Genomic DNA, 23,463 nt, shown 5'->3' with positions numbered 1-23,463 from the left:
GATTCTGTAAATAGAAGATAAAAAATTATATGATACAGTCCATTCTAAAATGAAAGAGAGGAAAGATCATAATGTTATACGTCTTAAAGCTGTAAATGCCTGATTACGAAGACCTGAAAGAAAAGAAAAGCAAAGATATGCATAAAATATGTAAAAATGTATAACTACTATAACTTACAGTTAAAACATGTTCATGTTTGCATTCAGGCTTCTCCAGATGTGAGAAGAGGCAGGGCCAGGCATCTGAAATCTTCTTGGACAGTACACCAGGACCACTTGAATGAAATGACTGAGAGACTTGAGGCTTGTTTCATTGTGGGCAAGGATGATGAGTATTTTTACATTTATGTAAGTTGGGGGAAATGGGGTAAATACCTCTATAGCATAGATTTAGTTTCATAGTGGGATATAATGTATTGACATCATGTTGCTTTAAGTGTGCTTTCCTGCTCCAGTGTTTACTTTTACTTATCATATAACGTTCTGTTCTTATACATTCTACAATGTTTATTATTTGCACAACACCCCTATATTTCATGGTGGCCAGCTCCTGTTTACTTATCACAATATTCTGCTAACCATTCATAGACACCGAAAAATACATCATCGTAATATTTTAAACAAGTTAACTTTAAAAACTGAAATAAATGTACAGAAGAAAAGTACATTTTGAAATTACAAGCAGAAATGTAGGCTGTAAGTATGCTAGTATTTAATAACAGTATGCTCATTATGATTAAAAAAATCTAACAATCAAAAAATTAGCCATACTAAACAGCAATTGCATCTTTATAAGGTACAGAAAGTTCAACACTACTTGTAAATAGAAATAATCTGAATTAATCAAAATAGAGGAAATCAGTTTAAGGATGAAGTATTATTAAGGCTAACAATAAAATGCATAGTATCTGAGCATCCAAACCACAAAAAAAGATGTGATCTTGTCACCAGTACTCAGCAAGAACATACTGGTATTTTTTGGAATGCACTTTGCTATGACAAACACATGCAAATAAAAATAAATAAATTCCTAAAGTTTTCCTTTGCATTATTATTTGCATTATATGCTGTTGTAATAATAGAACTGATGAGAATGAGTACTTCTGATTTGAGTTGTAAGAGATTTTAAAGAAAAGTCCACAGTGGGGCCAGAATTAATATCTCCGGGAATAACTTGTGGAGGAGTAGGAGGATGAAGAGAAGTTCATGCTGAACCCAGAGCCTGTGGCATCAAAGCTGCCTCTTCTTGAGCCTGATCTAGATCCTGTCCTCGACCCTGATCTTGAGCCAGTAGCAGACCCAGCGCCACTGACGTTGTAGGGGCTGTAAAGGCCTTTACTAGAAGACGAGCAAGCTTCCAGCAGTCTTAGCCCGGTTCCCTCCTCAACCATGCTTCTATCCATGGCATCCTTGTAAGAGATCTTCAGTTTGGTTTTGGGGCACGTGAGGTATTTAGAATAAGCACTCACATCCCGTAGCTTTTGGGCTGTGCGGGCATCTATAAGGGATCTCTTGATGGCCTCCTCCAGAGACACTCGTCCCTCAGTCTCTGGTTCAATAAGTCCACCGGTAAGATACTGCACTTCCAGGAAGCGCTGACCAGCCTCATAATAGAGCCAGCCTTTCTTAAGGGCTTGAGCGGCAGACATCTTGGCTTTGGTTCTTGGATCCTCAAATCCATTGAAAGCTTTTTGTGCTAGGTTGATTCTCTCAACCATTATCTTATCAACAAGGCCTCTACTCAGGGCATCAGCAACAGGTAACTTCTCCCCAGTGGATAGATCGATTATGCCACCAGTGCACGCTTGTGCCTCCAGCAGTCTCTGGCCAGTGATGTTGTCCACTAAGTTCCTGTGCATGGCTTCGGTGACTGAAACTTTTTCTAGGGTGTCTGTGTCAAGAATTCCAGCTACAGGACCAGTCTCCTCCGTTGGATCATTCCACACAGTTGCAGGTGTTCTGATGGAAGGCACGGGACTCATTGGATAGGAGGAAGTGGATCCAAAGGAGGAAGAACGTGATCGGAAGCCACTCATGTTTCCAGATAGCATGTCAGCGAATTCTGTGATAGCAAGGTTGCCGGAGCGGTACTGGTCCAGAGCAGACTGATCAATAAGACCTCTTGCCAGAGCATCTGCAATGTCATACTGGCGACCTGACCTTCTGTCAATGATTATGGACTTCTCCTCTCCATCAGATGATGTCATTGTAATTTCTTCCCATTCACATTCCTGCTCTGCAAGTTCAAGGTATGTTTTGTGATCAATGAGCCCCTTGCGATAAGCCTCATACACAGACATTTCTTTGCCTGACTCAGGATCAACAATGACAACTCTGCGTTTGCGAACAGAGGATTTGGAGGATGTCTTTCTTTCCCGTTTCTTCTCCTTTAGAAGTAAAAGCACAAGACCTGTCTGTGGATCTGTAATACATCTCTCCATTAGCTGCAGATATGTCAGATTCTCCTCTGTGTTTGGGTCAAAGAAGCCTTTGGTATCATCGGATGGGTCAGAAAGGATCTCATTCATGTCCTCATCAAAGAGACCCCGATTGTAAGCCACCTCCACAGGCAAGCGATGGCTCTCCTCTGGGTCAATGATTCCACCGGTGGCAATCTGAGCTTCAAGAAGGCGAATTCCATGGTCTTTGAGTATCAGGCCTTTTTTCATGGCCTGGAAGAGAGAGATAGTTTTGCCTGTATAAGGATCTCTGTATCCAGTGACAGCTCGTTCAGCAGACAAGAGCTTGTCTCTGAACTCTGGGCCTACAATTCCCATCTTCACAGCTTCACTGACTGTCAGCTTGAGATTCTTGATTGGATCAATGATGTATCCCGTGGCTGCTTGAGCTTCGAGCAGTTCAAAGGCTGTTCCTGGTCTGATCATGTTCTTTTTCATTGCTTGATAAATGGAAAGACAGTCCTTTGTTGATTCGACATAGACACCTGAAATACAACTTGTGCCCTCCAGATATTTCTTGAGTCTTTCGCTCAACTCTTCAATTGTTATCAGACCCTCATTAAGGTCAGAGGCTGTTTTTGCATCAATTATCTCTGAACGAATCAGCTCTTCGATTGTAACTAGTTTTCTAAGACCCTTTACCATTTGTTTTTGATCTGATAACGACAGCAGGAACAGTCCGTCTTTGCCAACCTTGCACCTCTTAAGCATGTGTGCATATGAAATGCTTTCTTCAGTGAGGGGGTCAGCATATCCCTTTACTTCGTCAGACAGTTTCTCGTATGTTTCTCTGTTAATGTAGCCTCGCTGTGTAGCAATATCTGCTGGAAGATGGAAGTGGAATTCTGGGTCTATTATACCTCCAGTTGATGTTTGAGCCTCTAGCAGTCTTAGGGCATAATCCTCTGGCACAAGGCCCTTTTTCATTGCTTGGAAAAGGGAAATGATTTTGCCACTATAGGGATCCTTGTATCCAGTCACTGCTCTTTCTGCAGACAGAAGTTTATCATGGATTTCTGGCCCAACCACTCCTTTGCGAACTGCTTCATCAACTGTGAGCATCTCATTCTTCATGGGATCAATGATAAACCCAGTGGCAGCCTGTGCCTCTAAAAGGCCGATGGCATTTTCTGGCTTCATAAGTCCTCTCTTCATTGCCTGATAAACGCTGGTTCTTGTACTGGCATCGGTTAACACACCAGCAACACTGCCAGTGCCAAACAAATACTGTTTAACCCCTTGTAGTTCCATGATCTCTCGTATAGTTTTCTTCTCTTGCTTCAGCAGGTTGAAGGTCTCTAGATCAATGATGCGGGCATTGTAGAGTTCTTCAATAGTGACCCGGCGTCTGACCAAGTTGCACGAATTAACATTTTCTCCTCTGATAATTTCTCTTTGCTCCATGATCTCAATGATTATAATGATCATTCGCTCTTTAGTTATCTTGCCAGAACGATATTCTTCCAGTAGTTTTGTCCTCTCCTCTTCAGGTAGCAGAGATGAGTTCATGACATCCCAAAGGGACATTGAGCCTTGAGTTAGACCTTCAATAGGTAGGTCAATCTGAGTACTGGATAGATCACTCTGGGTCTGTTCTTCAGTGTAAAGGTAGGTCTTTTCCACCACTGTTGGTGCCTGTGGTTTGGAGAGTGGCAAGAGGCATAAGCCAGTCTCAGGGTCTGTCATACACTTGTCTTTCAACTGTTTGTAAGACACATTCTCATCAGTTTCAGGATCAGAGAAGGTCTTGTTTACATTTGCAGTTTCGGCAATGCTGCTGGACATTTCCTTGCTGAAATAGCCCTTCTGGTATGCCACATCAGTGGGAATGCGATGACTGTTCACTGGATCTATGATTCCACCCGTGGAAATCTGGGCTTCCAAAAGAGGCATTGCATGTTCCTTGGGTATAAGCTCTTTTTGCATGGCTTGAAACAAGGAGATGTTGTGGCCTGTGAATGGATCTTTGTAGCCAGTAACAGCTTTTTCAGCAGTGAGGAGTTTCTCATGAAGCTCAGGTCCCACAAGACCTGCTTTGACAGCATCATCAACCGTGAGGAACTGTTTTTTTACAGGATCTACAATGAAACCTGTGGCGACTTGGGCTTCAAGCAGAGAAATCCCAGTATTCTGCCTCAAGAGTTTCTTTTTCATTGCCTGGTAAATGCTCACTTTCTCTTTTGTAGGTTCAAGGAATATTCCAGCAATGCTTTCTGAGCCTTGGAGATACTTGTTGACAGAATTGTTCTTGCTCACATCATTTGGAGTTGTTTTGCCTTGTTGAAGCGAATCGTAAGTTGCTTTATCAATGATTTTGGAGTCAAACAGGGACTTGGCAGGAACACGTGTTCTAAGTCCTTGGAAACTGGACTGATCTTGTTTCTTGGATTCTTTGTCATCCACAATTGTGATTACAATCTTTATAATCTTCTCAATTGTCACTTTTCCAGACCTGTATTGTCTTATCAAATCAAGTCTCTGTTCTTCAGTGAGATAGTCAGAGTTTATTATCTCCCAGATAGTAACTTTCCTTCCTTTGAATGGTCCACTTTCAAGCTCCACTGTTGCTTGAGTCATTGCTTCCTTTGTCTGTGCCTCATTGTACTTCTGTACATCTTTGGCTTTGATTGCTTCTTCAGACAGAGACAGAAGCTGAAGACCAGTCTTTTTGTCAGTGATGCATCTCTTCTGGAGCTGGAGATAAGTGACATATTCCTGTGTGTTAGGATCATAGAAACTCTTTATCTCATCTGTTGGGTTACTCAAGAGCTTATTTGTTTCATCATCAAAGTAACCCCGCTTGCAAGCAATGTCATGTGGAATGCGGTGGCTTTTCACTGGGTCTATGATGCCACCTGTTGCTAGCTGTGCATCAAGGAATCTGATTCCTTGGTCTTTGCCAATCAGTTCCTTCTTCATTGCCTCAAACAGAGAAACAGTCTGTCCGGTGTAAGGATCCCTGTAGCCTGTGACAGCTCTTTCTGCAGACAAAAGCTTTTCATGGAGTTCAGGCCCAACAGCACCTGCTTTAACAGCTTCATCCACTGTAAACTTCTGATTTTTAACAGGGTCAACAATGTACCCTGATGCAGCTTGAGCTTCAATCAGAGCAAGTGCAGGTTCTGGTCTCATAACATCATTTTTAATTGCCTGATAGAATGACATTGTCTCTTTGGTTGAGTCAATGACCACTCCCGCAATGCAGTTTGAACCCTTCAGAGCTTTGTGGACAGTCTCCATCTCAGACACCTCTTGGACAGTCTTTTTTCCCTGGTGCAACTTGTTGTACAGGTCTTTATCAATAATCTTGGAATCAAGGAGCTCTGTGGCAGGAACTGGTGCTCTGAGACCATCAAATTCAAGTTCCTTCTTTTTCTCTTTTTCCTCAGCTACAGTGATTATAATCTTGATGATCTTCTCCACTGTAATCTTGCCAGTTTTGTACTGCCGAATTAAGTCCTTTCTTTGGTCCTCTGTGAAGTACTCAGAATTTATGATCTCCCAGATAGTGACAGTCTTTCCTTGGAATCTTCCAAATGGCATCAACACAGTTGTCTTTTTGAAGACATCCCTGGTTTCCTCATCAGTGAATGTTCTGGCATTTTGAGCCTTCTCATTAATAGGCAGGAGGAGCAGTCCTGTTTCAGGATCAATGATGCATCTTTCCATCAACTGTAAGTATGTGAGATTCTCTTGAGTGTTTGGATCAAAGAATGCTTTGGTGTCATCTGTGGGGTCCTGAAGAATTTGGTTCATTTCCTCATCAAACTGACCTTGTTTATAGGCTATTTCAGTTGATACACGGTGACTATTGATGGCATCAATAATTCCACCGGTTGCAATCTGGGCTTCAAGCAGTCTGATAGCATGGTCTTTCACAATGAGTCCTTTTTTCATATTTTCAAATAGGGAAATCTTTGCCCCTGTGTATGGATCCTCATAACCAGTAACAGCTTTCTCAGCAGATAACATTTTGTTGTGATATTCAGGTCCAATAAGACCCTCCTTCACTGCCTCAGTAACAGTGAGCTTCTTGTTCTTAATGGGGTCCACCAAAAATCCAGAGGCTGCCTGTGCTTCCAGTAGTTGTAATCCAGTGCCAGCTAAAATCTTTTGTGCTTTCATGGCTTGGTAGATAGACATTTTTTGGTTTGGATGAACAAGAAGGCCACCAATGCTGTTCTTGCCCTTGAGAGCTGTTTTAAGATCTTCTCTTTTGCTTAGCTCATTCACCGTGATCTTGCCTTTCATTAACTTGTCATAATCTGTTTTACTTAGAAGTCCTACTTCTAAGAGCCGGCTTGCTGGAACCTTCTCACGAATACCATCAAAACATAAGGTAGAGTCTCCATTTCTGCCATCTACTGTAACAGTTGAGCCATTGATGTCACTAGTCTGAATCTCCTGACTGAGGGGTGGCGGTTTTTGACTGACTTCAAGTTGTTGAAGTTTCTCACGCAGTTTCTGGTTTTCCTCTGCAAGCATCCTCTCCTGCTCAAGCTTTTTCTTCTCAAGTTCTTGCATTGCCTTTTGTTTGTTGAGCATTTCTTGCTCAGCCTCTTTTTGTTTCTGAAGAGCAGCATCCATTGTGGCCTTAAGTTTCTTCTTCTCCTCCTCCATCTGCTTTTGTTGACGCTCCTGCTCCTCTTTTAGTGCCTTGGATTTTTTAACTTCATCTTCATACTGGTTTTCCAGCTTCTTTTTCTCATCTTCAATTTGTTTTTCTCTCTTTAACAGCTGCTCCTTTTCTGAGATGAATGTCTGCTGAAGGATTGTTTTCTCCTGATTGATTTGTTCCTGTTGAGCAGTCGCCATCTAGAAAAATTAGAAGGGAACAAAAACAAGTGTAAAACAAATTTCACATCCAAACCAATACACAAACTTTGTATAGTCCTAATTAAAGTATTCAATCTAAATGAGTAAATATTTTTTTCTACATCACCAAAATTAGAAAAAGTTGGGATAGTATGGAAAATGCATATAAAAAATTATCTCCAATTCGGAATGCCACTTACCCAATACCTGTTTATTTGAACTTTCCCAATCACTTGTAATGCTCCCAACTCTAGGAGGGTAAAGACCAACACTTGCCTCTTCAGTCACATTTAAAGTCAGCTACCACACCTATACTAACCGCTGTTTATGCAGCATTACTGGGTAGCCAAGGCTTGGAGGAAAGCCCAGTGCCTCAGCTCCGATACATCAGCTTATACATGTCTGCGTTTACAAACATCACACTAATTGTGATGTAGGGAGGAGCATCATCTACACCATTGAGAGAGCTAAACCAACTGTGCTCTCTCAGACTCCAGCTGATCAAACCAGCAATCCTTAGATCATAATGATCGTGCCTTAGTCCACTTAAAAAAAGGAAAACATAGATTTACTTTTACTTTAATTGCTTGCATAAAGTATAAACCCAATATATTTCATGTTTTGTCTGTTCAGCTTCATTTAATTTGTTATTGTACATCCATTCCAGCATTTAAGGCCTGCAACACCTTTGCAAAACAAAGGGGGGATATGGTCTTCATCCACTTTACATTATTTTATTAAAAGATTAAAGTGCACAAAGCCGAACACCTGTGATCTTAGATCCCTCAGTATCAAGAACTGCCATTTGACTACAGTAAACGTTGAAGCTCAGCTCACTGGGATTACTGAATCATTTTAAACTTTTAGTCTCTAATCACCACCAGAAAGCCTGTGACTGTTTTAAAAACGTTTTTTTAATTAATTCATCTTTTTATTATGAATTTAATGTTTTATTTATTTGTATTTATTTATTATTAGTTTTTATTTTAATGTATTTAACTTTTTTAATTCTAATGTTTTATTTTGATTCTTATGTTCTTAGTTTATTATTATTTATTTTATTATTTATTTTTATTTTACTTAACCTTTACTATTACTTTTTTGTTTTTGTATTTTATACATTCTTTACATTTTATATCAACTTTGCTTTTTAAGATTTTTTAGAATAATCTATTTCACATATATTTTCTATTCATAAATATTTAATGTTGATTTAAAATTAGTATTTCTTTTATTTATTTATTTTTTTTACTATTTTATTCCTTTTTATTTCTAATTTCTTATTAAATGTATTAATCCTTTTCCTGAGTAAAAATAAAGGTTGATTGATTGAACTATGTTTAAATAACATTTAACAGCTGATTTAATCATATGGGCAAGAAATTACATTTCTAACCCTTATCAAGCACTACAGTACATTCACAAATGCCACTTTAAACTTTACTTCGCAAAACAGAAGTCTTACGCTAACCATGTCTAGAATCTGCATCAACTTCTCTGGGCTTAGAGGCATTTGTTGTGGACCATCACAGGGGTGAAATGTCATTTTGAAAGAAATTGATTCTATGAGCTTTAGACCAAAAATGAGAACAACTATCCAGGTTATTTGACTCTCCTCAGAAAAGTCCAAAAGCAAAGGTCTGTCATGCAGGGCTCAGTAATTTCAGGACAAAATTCAATTTAGAATTTAAATCCGATTTAGAATTTAGAATTAAAAACGTAGTACACACAAAAATACACAGAAAAAAAAATCTGCTATCCTTAATTTGTTACTACTGTACTTATTTCAGATCATAAAATGCTTCTTGTTTTTTTTTTGCACATACCTACACGTGTGTGCATATAGCTGACTAGGTCTTGTGGGAATGTCCAAATTCTAGCTTTGAGTAGCCAAAAGCAGCCAAAAACCACAGTCTAAACTGCAAAAATTCAGGGCACAGCAGTCCCCATATGGTACATTTAAGGAACTGTTCTGACGTCCAGAAAATATGTTGTTTTTTTATATTTGCAGATGGATTTTTTTCTGCTTATTCACTGTAAATGGCACGTACAGAGTGCTACTTTAAAAACTAAACTACAGTTTCATTAAATTAAGAAATTCAGGGCATTACTAAAAGGAGCTTTATTTATCTACAAATTGCACTTTTATGTATAGTTAAAAATATGCAACCAGAATTTAGTTTTAACTTTCATTTAAAAATAAATAACTTTATTTTAAATTTAATTTATGTTTATTGTGATTATGTGATTGCGTCAGTACACTTCTGTGATGCAGCATTAATGCAGAAAAAACACTGAGGTCTTTTCCAGATTTCTGCCGCAAAAACCATGTACTGTTAAACACCTTTTTACTGTCAAAATTAAACAAAATGATCATGGTAAATACTTCAGTGTTTTTTATCCTCAGTGAAAAAAATGTATTTTAAGTGTTGTGAGAAGGACTGGCAGCATAGTGGTAAATACTTGGAATTAATGAATATTAATAAATGAAATAAAGTTGACCAGATAAAACATTAAATATATTGGGTTCATCCTGTCTTCAGTGAAATAAAAAGTAAATGTAAGCAACATTTTTGTGTTTGCATTTTCCACACTGGTCCAACTATTCTGATTTGGGATGTACAATTAATCACATTGCAGCTTGGTAGATAATGGTACAAATTAACCTGAAAAATGGTTAGTAAAGAAAAATTAACATAATTATATATCAGAGAATATGACAGTAGCAGGTAAAATGGATCTGTATATCACACAGTCACACAAAAACTCTGTATCTGTCTTTTTTACTTTTTGACATTATTTCACTTTCAAATTGTATGACTGCCAATAGAAATGGTCTATATTGACCTTTTTTCTTGTATTTTTTTTACTTGATGTCTTCTAAAGTTGCCATTTTTTAGATACAAGAGTTTTTGTGAGACAGCGATGATATGATTATTTAAGCAACATTAGTTTTCGTAGAGAGGGTTAACAAGAACCATACGCGGCAAATTAATGTTATGTTTCACACAATACCTCTTTAGACTTTTTCTGCAACTCTTCAGCCTCCTTTTTCAATTTAGCTTTTTCTTTTTCGATTTTAGCAATTGCATCGCGGAGATCGGCAGCCTCTCTGGTACTGCTTGTTCTCTGTTCTTCCAGTTTTTCAACTACAGTCATTTGCTCATGTGTGGCAAGCTCTCTCTCGTGAAGACGAGAACTGATGTCATTGGCTTGCTTCTTGAACTTCTTCGCTTCCTCCTCAGCTTTTGAATGAGCATCACTGAGTTGAGACACCTGAAGCCTTAGTCTCTCAGCTTCAGCTGTGATCTCCAGTTGCCTCCTGCGCTCAGCTTCTAATGATTTTTGGAAGCCCTCCGTTTCCTGATCAAGTCGCTGTTGCATGAGCTGTTTGTCTTCAAGCAGTTTCTGAGCCTGCTCTTGAGCCATTTCCTTTTGTTTCTGTAGCATTTCTGCTTCAGCTCTTAGTTTGGATGCTTCCTGAATGGCTTGCATCTTTTCCTTAAGCATTTTTTCAGCAAGTGCCCTTTGTTGAGCAAGGTCAGCCTCTGCTATTTGTCTCATACGTGCAGCCTCCTGAGACTCCACACTGAGTCTAGCAGCTTCTTCAGCTAACTTTTTCATGTTCTCAGCCTCCTCGGCCAAGAACTTCTGAGTGTTATCTTTATCCTTTTTGATCAGGCGCTGGTTCTCATCTTCTATTCTTAGCTTCAGCTTCATAAGCTCCTCCATTTGTATCTTAACCTTGAAAAGTTCATCCTCCACCTGGGCTTTCTGTTTAACAGCGTCACTGACCTCATTCTTGAGGCGGTGAAGCTCGTCATCCAGAAGGGATTTCTGTTTGTCAGTTTCATCCAGCTGCACTTTTACAATGGTAAGCTCTTGCTCAACCTGGGATTTTTGCTTAAGGGTTTGCTCCGCAAGTGCTTTGTGCTTCGCCATTTCTGCATCAGCTTGCTGCTTCTGTTGCAGTGCGGCTGCCTCGGCTTGAGCTCGTTTGGCTGCTTCCAACTCTGCTTCCTTTCTCAGCCTTTCAGCATCTTCCTGGGCTTTGGCTTGGTGGGCGGCTTCATCTTCAGCCACCTGGCGCTGACGCTCTGCCTCCTCTGCTTTCTGACGAAGAAGGGCAGCCTCTTTTTCAGCTTTCTCTTTACCCTTTTCTGCTTCTTGGGCAAGCTTCTTAGCTTTTTCATATTGATCTTTTAGCTTTTTCTGCACAAGACTGTCTTCTTGCTGTTGGACAAGGATACTCTGGACTTGCTGCTCAGCAGCATTGCGTTTCTGAGCTGCCTCACTTGCAGCAAGGATCTGTCTCTCAGCTTCTTTATCAGCATCCTCCTTCTGTTTTTTGGCCTCTTCCGCCTTCTTTTTGAGTCGATCAACCTCTTCTTGGGCAGCCTGGCGCTGTCTTGCTGCTTCCTGTTCTGCTGCAGCAATCTTTTTCACCTTTTCTTCAGCTTCTTTCCTCTTGTTCTCTTGCTCAAGGGCAACCTTGCGGAGTTTTTCTGCTTCCTCTTCAGCCCGCAGCTTACTCTGCTGGGTTTCCTCTGCAATATTCTTCAGTTTATTTAATTCAAGCTCCAAATCAAGCTTCCCAGATGAAGCCTTCTCAAAGTTCAGCTTCAAGATGCGGATCTCCTCCTCAACAATTCTTCTCTGTTTGAGGGTTTCATCTACGATTGCTTTCTGTCTATCTAACTCCACCTCAGAGGATTTTTTGAGCTGGTTGATCTTCTCGTCGATGTCCTGCTTGTGTTGGCTTGCTTGATCTTCAAGAGCCTTTCTTTGGTAAGCCTCGTCCTCTGCCTGCCTTCGGAGGCGTTCGTTTTCTGCCTCTTTCTCTTTGAGTGCTATCTCTGCCTCTGTTTTCAGACGAGTAGCCTCATTGATCGCAGCAAGTTTTTCTTTTAGTATTCTCTCAGCTTCAGCTCGTTGTCTGGCAGCTTCCTCCTCAGCTACTTGCCTCTGTCTTTTAGCTTCCTCTGCAATTGCACGAAGCTTAGCTGCCTCTTCTGCAAGATCTCTCATTTTAGCAGCTTCAGCTTCCAGCAGCTGTTTGCTTTTTTCAGTGTTAGACATGCTGTCTTTCTCAGCTTTAGACTTGAGCTGTAACAGTATGTCCATTTCACTTCGTACTTTGGCCAGCTCATCTTCCAGCTGCTTTCGCTGCTGCACTGCAGCATTTACCTCGTTCTTCAAGCGGTAAAGCTCGTCATCAAGCAGGGATCTCTGTTGCTCTGCATGGTCAAATTCAGCCCTTAAACGGATGAGTTCCTGTTCAGCAGAGAGCTTCTGCTGAGCTGTACCCTCAGCCAGTTTTCTCTGCCTCTCCAGTTCATGTTCTGCCATCTCCTTCTGCTTCAAGGCAGACTCTTCAGCTTTGGAACGTTTCTTGGCCTCACGTTCAGCCTCTTCTTTTTGCTTCTCAGCTTCTTCTTGTGCAAGTGTCTTTTTGTGGGCCTCTTCCTCAGCCTGAAGCCTCAGACGCAAGGCCTCGTTAGCTTTCTGCCTCCATTTGTCCAGTTCTTTTTCAGCCTCGTCCCTTGCCCTATCTGCCTCCTCTTGCTGCTTCTTGAGACGTTCTGCTTCCCCCTGCAGTTGGATTACATTTTCTTGCTTTTCCTTGAGAGACTCCTCAAGTTTGGATGTCTTTTCAACAAAGAGCATGCCCTTTTTAGCGATTTCTGTAGCAGCGCTTTTCGTTGCTACCTCCTCAGCAAGTTTTATCTGTCGGTCTTTGTCCATCTCAGCCTGCTTCATGCGTCGCTCTGCCTCCTCTGCCTTCATCTTCAGATCCTCAAGGTCTTGCAAGGCTTTTTGCTTCTGCCTAGAAGCTTCCCTCTCTGCCTCAGACTTAAGCTCCAGCTCCTCCTCTGCCTTGCGTTTCTTTTGAGTCTCTTCATTCACTTGCTTGCGAAGCCTTTCAGCCTCATCTTGAGCTGCCTTACGGAGTCTCTCTGCCTCTTCAGCCTTGTCCCTAAGCTGCTTCAGTTCCGTCTCTGCAGTGAATTTCTGTTTTACTGTTGTTTCCAGTTGGAGTCTGATGACCCGGATCTCCTCCTCAATTTTGGAACGACTCTTAAGGGCCTCCTCCACCTGTTGGCTCTTTGATTTGATTTGCTGTTCGGAGATGTTTTTAAGCTCATAAAACTCTTGTTGAATGTTCTGCTTCTGCCTTTCCGCATCCACAGCAACGATCTCTCTTTTGCTAACTTCTTCTTGCATCCTGAGTTTGAGTTCCTCTGCCTCTTTCTCTGCTTTGGCACTGGCCTTTGCATGAGCTTCAGCTAGCTGCTTCTGTTTGTCTAACTCGGCTTGCATTTCAGCCAATTTTTTCCTCTCCTCCGCTTTAAGTTTCTCAGCAGCTTTCTGTATTAGTGGAAGCAAATGGTAAAGAGATTTATGATTAAGATTAAGTATGGCATGTTAAATGTTAAGGTTATTTGGAGAAAGAAGGATGCACACATGACAAATGTTAATGTAGTTTTTTGAAAATCATACAAAATATGCAATCACTGGTGTTATGATGAGATATAATTAATGTATGGAGACAAGAAACATTTCTTAACAATATCTGACAATTTAACTGTAACATCATGCAAACGTATCATTTGCTGTTTTTAAACTATAATGTAAGGCCAATTAAGACTTTTTGAAATGGCAATCAAGGTATGTTGTTCTAAGCGTATGAATGAATAAGCTATAGCTATAAAAATAGCAATTACTTGAAGAATAAATACATAATAGCATACTTAATGTTGTTGGGGAGTATTAAAGGGTAGGGTGAAACCTACACATTGCATATATAACTAAAACAGCTTCAGATCATTAAGCTTGAAAGTAAACATATAACTGAAGGGTGAGTTCAGAAGAACACCAGCTTATCAATTGTTTTCTTCAAATCTAGGGTTTAAAAGTGTATTCAGATTTGTATTCTGTATTAAAAGTGTATTGTGGTTTTGTTGCAATAACAAGCTCTCTACTCTAGTATAGGCTTACTACTGGATTCTGGAGCATTGCTGTAAGGATCTGATTGCATTCGATGACAAATGCATCAATGATGACAAAACATTTTGGCATGGTGTTATTACTTTCATGTTTATCTGTCCTATTCTATTGGCAAACATCTCTACAGAGACTAGTCTGCTCTGTTTTTTTTCTCCTGTAGTTTTTTTTTAGAACTTTACTAAATAATAAGTAATAACACTGTAGTCATAAATGTAACCTATATGCAATATTATCCTGCAAAATACTTGCAGAATTTCTTATAATAAAGATTGCCGGATTTAAAAACTAATATCTAAACTTTTTAGTGCTAATGCCAACAAGTTTACGAGTAGTAATGCTGGCATATATATATATATATATATATATATATATATATATATATATATACATATAATATACATATACATATTCATATATATATATATATATATATATATATATATATATATATATATATATACTTACTAAGCTAGACAATAACACCTGTTAAGAAATAGCAATGCTTGAATACTTTTATAACTGATTATTTGCTCCTAAAATGTGATAATCACTGATATATACTACAAAATATACTACAATTTCACAGTTTACAGTAAAATATTTTTTAAATAATTAATAATATTACTGAGTTGTTATTCTTAGTACTTCGTCATATAAAAAAAAAATCTTTCTGGCCTGTCTGTTTGGAGGAATGAGGCTGATTTCCAAATATGACAATATAAACAACAATGATAGTAGGCTTATTAAAAAATGTGAATGCCAAGCACCCTTAATATAATTACTAAATGTATTAATACTGTTTGTCTGTCTCTGGTCACTGAAGGAGTAACACACTCTGATGTCCTTCTTTAGTTGAATTCACCCCAGTAATTTAAACATATGTTTACTACAGAGTTTTATTACTAAAGATAGGCAGCAAAGTAGAAAGTCAAGTAAAAAGCGAAAAATGCAGAATGAGTGAAATAAAAAAAAGAAGCATCCGATTCTCATACAGCCATCATTGAAGTAAATAATTCTTAACATATAAGTCACGTTCGTTAAGATGAGGAAAATTATATAAAAAAAATATTAGTATAAAATGTATACTACATACATTGTGAAAATATGCTAAATATTAGCTTTGAAAGCTTTTTTTAATCTGATCTTAGAATTAAAATATATTGAGAAACATACTACATTTAACTGTTCTGGCAGAAAAATAATTTAAAGAGTAAATGTTTTGACGTTGCCTTATATTAGGCTGTGAGAATCAGATCTCTCCTTCAGTCTATTCACAAGACAAGATGCAAAATCAGGCTTTTAACAAGTACAGGTGGAAGGTGAAGATATAAGCAGAGTGAAATTTTTACCTCTTTCGTGCCCAAAAAAGACAAGCAATCATCATGACAAAGCACTGGCAAGCAGTTAAAAGAAACCAAAGAAATGAAAAGGTTAGGGTTAGAAAGAAACGGGAAAAAGAAACCTGTTATTCAGTGAAAGATAAGCAACTCTAAAGATAAGGTCTACAGCATACAATAAGGGCTTTGTAAAAGAAGAAAACAGATGAGAAATAGCCTTTTAATAGACTTGAACAACATGGTTTTCAGGGAATGTTTTGGGGAACTTAAAGAATGATTAATTTTGCAACCATTTTAAATTTAAGACTGCAATGTAAAACCACATTAAACTGATATATGGAGATGCTAAAACTGAGGATTTGCAACAACTACGCTATTTTTGAGCACATCTTCCGATTCAGTTTCTATATTCATGACCTAAGGATTAAAACAATAAATTCTATAATACTTTAAATAGATTTAATTACTCAGACTTAACATACCTGCTTTAGAAATTATTATTTGATGCTGAAGTAAAATACTATGGGCCGATATTTTTGGATTTAATGTGTTTCCAAAGGCACATGCTGTCTAGTCATCCATACATTAAGTATGTAGATTTTAGCAGTTTTGTTGGTGAGTAGTTCGCCAGGTTGTTAGTGTTAGTACAGTGGTTTGGTTTGGTTTAGTACAGTTCAGTTCATATCACGCACCTCCTCATCCTCCAGGCGGCTCTGTGTGTCTGTGATGAACTTGATGTACTGGCTGGTCAGTGTCATCAGCTCACTGTAGCGAGTTCTCAGAGTTACATACTGTGGACAGAGACAAACAATATTTCAATACAGGCAAAATAAAATGTTACTGATGAACATACTGTATATGAATGTATGAACAGTTATAAGAGTTATAATTACTAACCTCCTGAATGATGTTATCAGAAGCAGACTCCATCTTGGTTTTTTTCAAAGGAGACGTCAGAGGTTCCACCTGAGCTTTGTAAGCGACCAGCTGCAGTTCATAATCCTGTAGAAGAGACGTTTGTTAGTGTGTTTAAATGATGAAACAAGCCACACTTTCTAAAGCTTTTTAAACAGGCAGGATATGGATTATTAGAGTTGTGTTTACCTTAATGGTATCGATGTAAGCTTTGGCATATTTCTGGCATTCATCGACTTTCTCCTTGTTTTTCTCGATCTCCTCCAGAAGTTTCTGTGTGTTACAAGGAGCGTATTAGCGTTCATTGTTCAAGAAACTTAGTGTTCACTGAAAGGGACTGTGTCACTGATGTGTTCACAATTACCATGTAATATAACAGCATTAGACAGTAATAGACTGCTCATGTGAAATAGGTCCAACCAATCAATAACCATATATAGAGCATTTCTTCTTTTTTACTGTTGTAAGTTTATTGTAGATACCTTAATGAGTGAGCCAATATGAGTTGAAATAATGCATATTTTAGGGGTTTATGTGGATGAAAAATGTCCATATTGAAAGAAAGAAAAAAATAATAACTCCAATATGATCCATTATGATTATTCATTGTATGGGCTTCAATGCAAATATGGATTCAGATGGAACAAGTTGCTATGTTTGTTGTCACCCAAACTGTTGACTTTAAACTGCCCCCTAGTGGATGTACTGGTTAAGATCCACTGCAATGTTTTCATTTTTTGTATGTAAAGAGAGCAAAATGAGCCTTTAATGAATCTTCATTTCTACAAAACAAACTATTATGATACCTTTTCTTTAGCCAGCTGTTCCTTCAGGCTCTTGCTGTCAGTAATAGGCACTGCATGGATCTTCTCCTGTTCCTCTTTGGCGTCTGCAATCCAGCGGATGAGCCAGTCATAGCTGTTGCGGTAATAGCCCAGCTGCCTGCCCAGCTGATCCAGCTCGCGCTGTCGCAGGTCAATCTGAGCGAACATGGCACGCCAGCGCTCCTGCAGGTTGGCCAGTAGCTGCTTGTAGTGGTCCATCTCAGTGTCTCTCTCTCTGTGCACCTGTGTCATGCGCTCGCTCACGGCAGCAGCTTTAGCCACGTCACCATCCAGGCTGACAAAAAGGGGCTGTTGCTCCTCTGCCTCGCTGCGCATTTTCTACAGAAATGAAGGATAAAATGTTGTTCAAATATATTGTCTTGTAGTGTATTGTAAGATTGGACCCTTTGTAATACATAAGGCCGGTAGAAGAGCATGAAAGGGGCTTATCATAGTCCTGGGGGATTAGGTCTAGTCTTAGACTTAAATGCTTAAATCTCCATTCAAAATAAAGTGTAATAAAAGAATAGGCTTAATCCTTGAATGAGAAACTGCCCCTTAATGATTTTATGAACATATTTTAGCTTACCTTAAGTTCAGTGCGGTAAGACTCTACTTCCTTGGTATCCGTAGGGACCTTGTACACCTCACGGAGGCGATCTTCATATTTCTTGAGGATGTTTTCAGCCCCGTTTGTGTTCCTGATCACCATTTCTATTGTCTTAAGCCTTGGAAAAAAAAAGAGTATGATTAGATAATTGATCTGTTAAGACGGTGGCTAATGAGATCCTAAATCAGGTTCTAAGCTTTGATGCCAGGCTTACTTTTCTAGGTAAACTGAAGACAAGTTGTAGGTGTGGTCCATCTTCTGCAGGGTGATGTCCAGCTCAGATCGGAGCACTGGAGTGCTGGCTTGCTCAGGAGAGGCCAGTACTTGCTCTGTCTTCTCAGCCACCTTGTCCAGGTTCTTCTTAATGCTCCCCAGCTCGACATGTACTTTCTGGGGAAAAAATGTGTGGCATTCAATATTTATAATTAAATATCTCCATGTTTCAGACATATCTGTGTACAGCATAGCTAGAACATGGAGAAGTTGTCTGAGGTGTGAGCAGGTTAAACTAACATTCATTAACATTCATGCTAAAGCTCTCTGTTAAAGCATTACTCAGAAGATTGTGATTTATATACAATCAAAACTACCCTAAGATATTATGATAAGGAAAAATAATGCTTGAGTCTGTTTTCCAGGCAGAAATACAGGGAAAAATCAGCATTTAAGTATTTTAATGATGATTTTTAATCATTATTGTTGTCAATAATACAATTATTTAAAAAAATGTACACCACTAATGTAAATATAATTCAATTTAGCCAGTTTTACATTTGTTATTTTATTTACATTTAAATATCTATTATTAAAAGCTTTAGTTTCAAGAAGAAGGAGGTATTGTTAATAGATTTGTTGTTTTTATTGTTTATCGTTTTATTTGGATCCTCATTAGCTGCTATTGCAATAGCAGCTTTTCGTCCTGAGGTCCAAGTAACACCTCATACATAAATATAAATCACACGTCACGTCATAGTTAAGTGCACATAACCAAAAAAAAAAAAAGTTCTATACTAATAAATTTACAACACAATATGCAATCAAAACAAAAAGAAAGTCAAGTACAAAATATCTTTGTATACTAGATGTACACAAATTCATACACAATACATACACAAAATAATGATAGTCGGATTAAAAAACTTTTAAAGAAAATAACTGGTATGACTGATAATTACTATTTTTAATCTATCCCTTATAGTTCACATTCTGCATGTGGACAGATATTCACCTAGCGTCCATGTCTTTTATATAATGTTTTTTGATTAGTTTTTTTTTTAAACCTTGTTTTGCTATTAGTGTTGAGTAGTGGATCAGGTAAGCAGTTCCACTCTTTAATGGTAATAGTAATCGATAATAATTGTTAATCTATTATCACTAGGGTTGCAGCGGTAACCGGTTTCACGGTATACCGTGGTATTAAAATGCACGGTTATCATACCGTGTGTGTTTGCTTATTACCGGTAAAACGCAAGCCAGCGGAGAAACTCCCCCGCGCATGCGCAACTCTGCTCCGCTTCAGCTACTCAGCACACAGCGGTGAGAATGGCAGAAAGTGCATCAGACTAGAGCTTAGATTCTCTGCCCGAACCAGACCTGACCCGAGGACCGACCCGAAATCGGGTCCGTTCGGGCCGAGATTTCCCACCACATTCCTCGGGCCGGGTCGGGTTGGGCTCCAGAAAATAGTCTGAGATGTAGGCATCTGTTTTTTAATTATATATTTTATTTTTAAATAAAGCTCTGGTGTGATAATCACAATGTTAATGCTAAGTAACCAATTATTATTGTTAATGAAAACGAACCAAATAACGAAAACTGAAAGTGAAACTTAACTAACTTATTTATAAGCGCTGTTTTCACTCCCGCAGTTCTACAGCGGGAGGTGTTGTGCCGATTCTGTCCGCGAAGCGGGAGTCGGATTGAGCAGGGAGTCGGATTCGGCATAACAGCGGCAGCGCGGCTGCACCTCGCGGTCCGCGGTGTTAGTTGTAAGCGCTCGCGATAGCCGCAAAATACGACAGAAAACACTGAGAAACTGCAGAATTATGAATTGGACTAAAATGAGCACGAGATAAAAGAGAACCTTTACCTGTGAGTAGCTCACATCAGAACACGCAAATCTCTCTCTCTCTCTCTCGCACGTGAACTTCTCCGCACTGTGTTTAGCTGTTCTTAAAAATCATGTTCTATGCTTCTATGTTAGTGTTAATTAACATAATTCTGATCATATTTCGCTCATTCAAACAGCCTGAAAACAGACTTGTAATCTTGTAATCAACAAGCTTGTAATCAATGTGGCCGTAGTCACAGCTAAAGGAGGAAATACATCAAACCTGTTCTCCCATCTCCAAGAACACCACCCCGCTGTGCAGCGCAAAGTGTGTGTTCAGTTTATAATTTTAATCTGAACCTAAATAAAACCTCTTTGTAGTCGTGCACAACCCATGCGGTAAGCGCCCGCAAAAGCGCTGAGTTATCCGAAATTTGGGCACGCAGGTACAGGCGTGAAGTGCGTGCTACGATGGATTCACGTGTCCGTGTAAAGGTCCTGGCCGGACTGGATGTGAAAGACGCCATTCATTTACATGCGTTCATTTTCAAATTCTGACGTGCCTGTTTTTCATATGTTGAAGGTTTTAAGGTGTGAAAGCCTTAAAATAGAAATCTCTATTGTGAGGATCATGTCAGAAATAAATCCCCTCTTTCTGCAGTATCTGGTTATATACCAACTTTTTTTATTTTTTATATATATATACACTCTTAATGCCCTTAAGAGTAGTGGAAAAAAAGTGGTGTAGTTTCTACAATAAATAGTTAATTGAACAAAAAACTTTGTTGTAATTTCTATAAGGGTCAGTTTAATAATATATGTAACAAACTGTGATACCGTGATAACCGTGATACCGCGGTATTTTCCGAGACGGTTATCATACCGTGAAAATCTCATACCGTTGCAACCCTAATTATCACTACTAATTATGAGCTTTCGTTATCTACTTTCATGAGCCTTAAATAGCCTTTTATATAGGAGATGAATTTTGTAAAACTCCTATGAATGAATGAATGAAGGTTTAGTCTTACTCTCTGGTCGGTGGCTTTTGTGATGCAGTCTTTTAGAGGGTCTTTTTCCACAGGCTGCCGGATGCGGGCGACAGTGCGAGACTCGCAGTCCTCAATCTGCAGACGTAAGTCTTTGAGCTGTGTGATGTAGGTCTTACACACTGACTCATCCTGATCACCTGTATGCAGAACAGTTATGTATATCTGTTATTACTTATATGAGACCAAACATGCCAAGGAGAAGAGATTTAACATCATCATCATCATCATCATCATCATTATCTCTGGGCAGCATCCAACATGCATAGAACCATTAGCATTCAACCAAAGCATGAACTTTAGTCTTTAGAATGCTGCATTTGTGTCCTACTGTACTTGTGCACACAACTACATGTATTATACATTATATTTCTATATTTATTTATTTTTTATACAGGATGTGCGTTTTCTTTCACTGTCAGCGTGTTGAGGAATAAACCTTTTTTTACCAGCCAAAACAGATATGAATAAATATATGAAGCAAAAAAAAGATTATTATTATTATTTATTCACACATGTAGGCTATAACCACTATCAAAACACATGCACTCACTCAACAGCGTTGGACAGTTAGCTAAGCACAGTAACAAACAGCAAGCGCATGAAATGGACCACTGTGAGCTCATTTCACATTCTTTTGTAGCTGATGATCAAAACGATTCTCATCACTGCCTGCAAGAGCAACCTGCAGCTTGAGACTCACCCCTTGCTGTGACAACTGGTCCTGTAAGGTGAATTTCATAGTTACCACATAGTAACTGTGGCGTTATCTTTTAGCTAATGACGCAACTTGGGAAAAAGATTTTATAGGTAAACAGAACCATGGAAGCCATGTGTGGAACGTACCTTTCTGCATTGCTTGGAGCAGGTTCTCATAGTGCTGAGTCGTGGCCTTGTAGTCTTTCTCTGTCTGAAGGCGGTCATCTGGTTTGAAGAACTGAGAGTTCTGAGAGTCTCGCAGATAGTCCTGATAGTGCAGTTCCAGATTTCTCAAAATCTGCCTGTACTCATCCACCTTCATGGTCTTAAGCTATAAAAAGGGTTACAGGGAAACAAATATATGAATGTTAGTTTTTTGTGTGTTAATAAAGGTTCGATTGATGTGATAAAATGATTAAGGCATTCATTTCTTTATTGCTTCAAATAAAAAAGCAGTACCAATAGCCAACATAAAAAAAGGGTTTATTACTTATTAGTTTCAAATTCTGTATTCTGTATTATTTTTCAATAAAAATACCATTAGACCTAATCCTACCATCCTACCATTAACTACTGACTACAGAGTATCATTCCTCTGATTAAATAATAGATACCTTAAATGGTGTTATGAAAATAACATGATTTTATGAGGAGGTACACAACGAAGCCCCTCCTTTAAATCTAACATCCTATATATAAGAAGCTCTACTTTGTTCATGTGTTTTCCACATGTTTTAGCGAACCTTCACCTCTGAAACTTCCTATAAAAAGCAGAAGCTGCCTAAATTTTAGCCCAAACTGTTCCCAGAGTCCTCTCCCCTCTTAAGGATTCAAGGAGATTTTGTCATTCGCATCACATGTGGTAGATGAAGTGGAACGAAATTGTGATCTCACGATCCAGTTTACACCCAAGAGCTGTTATTAAAATAGATATATAGATAAAATAAGATAACAAAATAAAAAAAATACAATTAAAATAGAATATACAAAATAGATAAAGATTTTAGTCTTTAGTCTCCTACAAAATAATCAAATGCTAAAGGCTTTTGATTGTAAGGCAAGTTATAATTCATAAGCTTTATTACAAGTTTATTTTGCAGTACTATACAGGTTCAGCATTCAGGCACTAGTGCAAATGTATAGTGCACTTGATAAACAATGAGACAACTTACCATGGTGATGTTCCATGAGCGGATGATCTGGATATCTTTCATCAGGTACTGCCAGGACAGCAGACTCTTCATATCAATGTGCAGTCTCTGCCACAGGGTCGTCATCTGCTGAAGACCAGCATCCAGGCTGAGGGATACACAAAAAAGAGCAATGCAGACAGTGATTTAAAGGAGTAGATATTGATTATGTGTACAAAATATGCACTAGAAAAGATGATACTTAAGTAACATATTCCTATGAAAGCTAATAAAAGCTGATTGGAACTTACTTGGAAACACTCTCTACAGCTTCTTTGTTGACTGGTGGTACAAGGAAGCAAACTGATGGTACAATGGCCTCAGCGCCTGAGCGATTTAGGACCTTCCAGTTACTGGGCTGCGAGTTATTGAGGAGTGCACACTCTTCTCCCTTGTGCACGGTGATCTATTTAGAAGGAAAAGATCAAATTATACATATGTATACATTTCCGTTATTGTTTTTGTCTTTTTTTCATGCCTTCAAGGCAAATTTTCATGACCATACTA

The 23,463-nt window shown here is 38.8% G+C and overlaps 2 protein-coding genes across 8 annotated transcripts in view; both read right to left on the bottom strand.

Annotated features, from left to right (window-relative positions):
- The window catches only part of plecb (plectin b), a 208,070-nt gene that overhangs the window by 1,192 nt on the left and 183,415 nt on the right, over positions 1-23,463 (bottom strand). For 6 of the 7 annotated variants that reach the window (XM_022673780.2, XM_015607864.3, XM_007257276.4 and 3 more), the window contains 12 exons: positions 23,208-23,362; positions 22,939-23,065; positions 21,914-22,097; positions 21,050-21,207; positions 18,183-18,358; positions 17,948-18,086; positions 17,341-17,697; positions 16,724-16,807; positions 16,517-16,621; positions 16,312-16,410; positions 10,290-13,643; positions 179-7,274 (listed from right to left, as the gene is read on the bottom strand). In XM_022673780.2, the coding sequence (XP_022529501.2) occupies positions 1,155-7,274; positions 10,290-13,643; positions 16,312-16,410; positions 16,517-16,621; positions 16,724-16,807; positions 17,341-17,697; positions 17,948-18,086; positions 18,183-18,358; positions 21,050-21,207; positions 21,914-22,097; positions 22,939-23,065; positions 23,208-23,362 (11,058 nt within the window). In that variant the 3' untranslated portion in view covers positions 179-1,154. The remainder of the gene's footprint in view (positions 1-178; positions 7,275-10,289; positions 13,644-16,311; positions 16,411-16,516; positions 16,622-16,723; positions 16,808-17,340; positions 17,698-17,947; positions 18,087-18,182; positions 18,359-21,049; positions 21,208-21,913; positions 22,098-22,938; positions 23,066-23,207; positions 23,363-23,463) is intronic. The other variant, XM_022673777.2, reaches the window with a different exon arrangement.
- macf1b (microtubule actin crosslinking factor 1b) overlaps positions 1-23,463 on the bottom strand; it is a 108,839-nt gene that overhangs the window by 48,258 nt on the left and 37,118 nt on the right. The gene's annotated exons all lie outside the window — the stretch shown is intronic.

Source organism: Astyanax mexicanus, chromosome 6 (assembly GCF_023375975.1).
Source record: "Astyanax mexicanus isolate ESR-SI-001 chromosome 6, AstMex3_surface, whole genome shotgun sequence".
Lineage (NCBI taxonomy): Eukaryota > Metazoa > Chordata > Actinopteri > Characiformes > Acestrorhamphidae > Astyanax > Astyanax mexicanus.
This window is presented reverse-complemented; position numbering and strand designations above follow the sequence as displayed.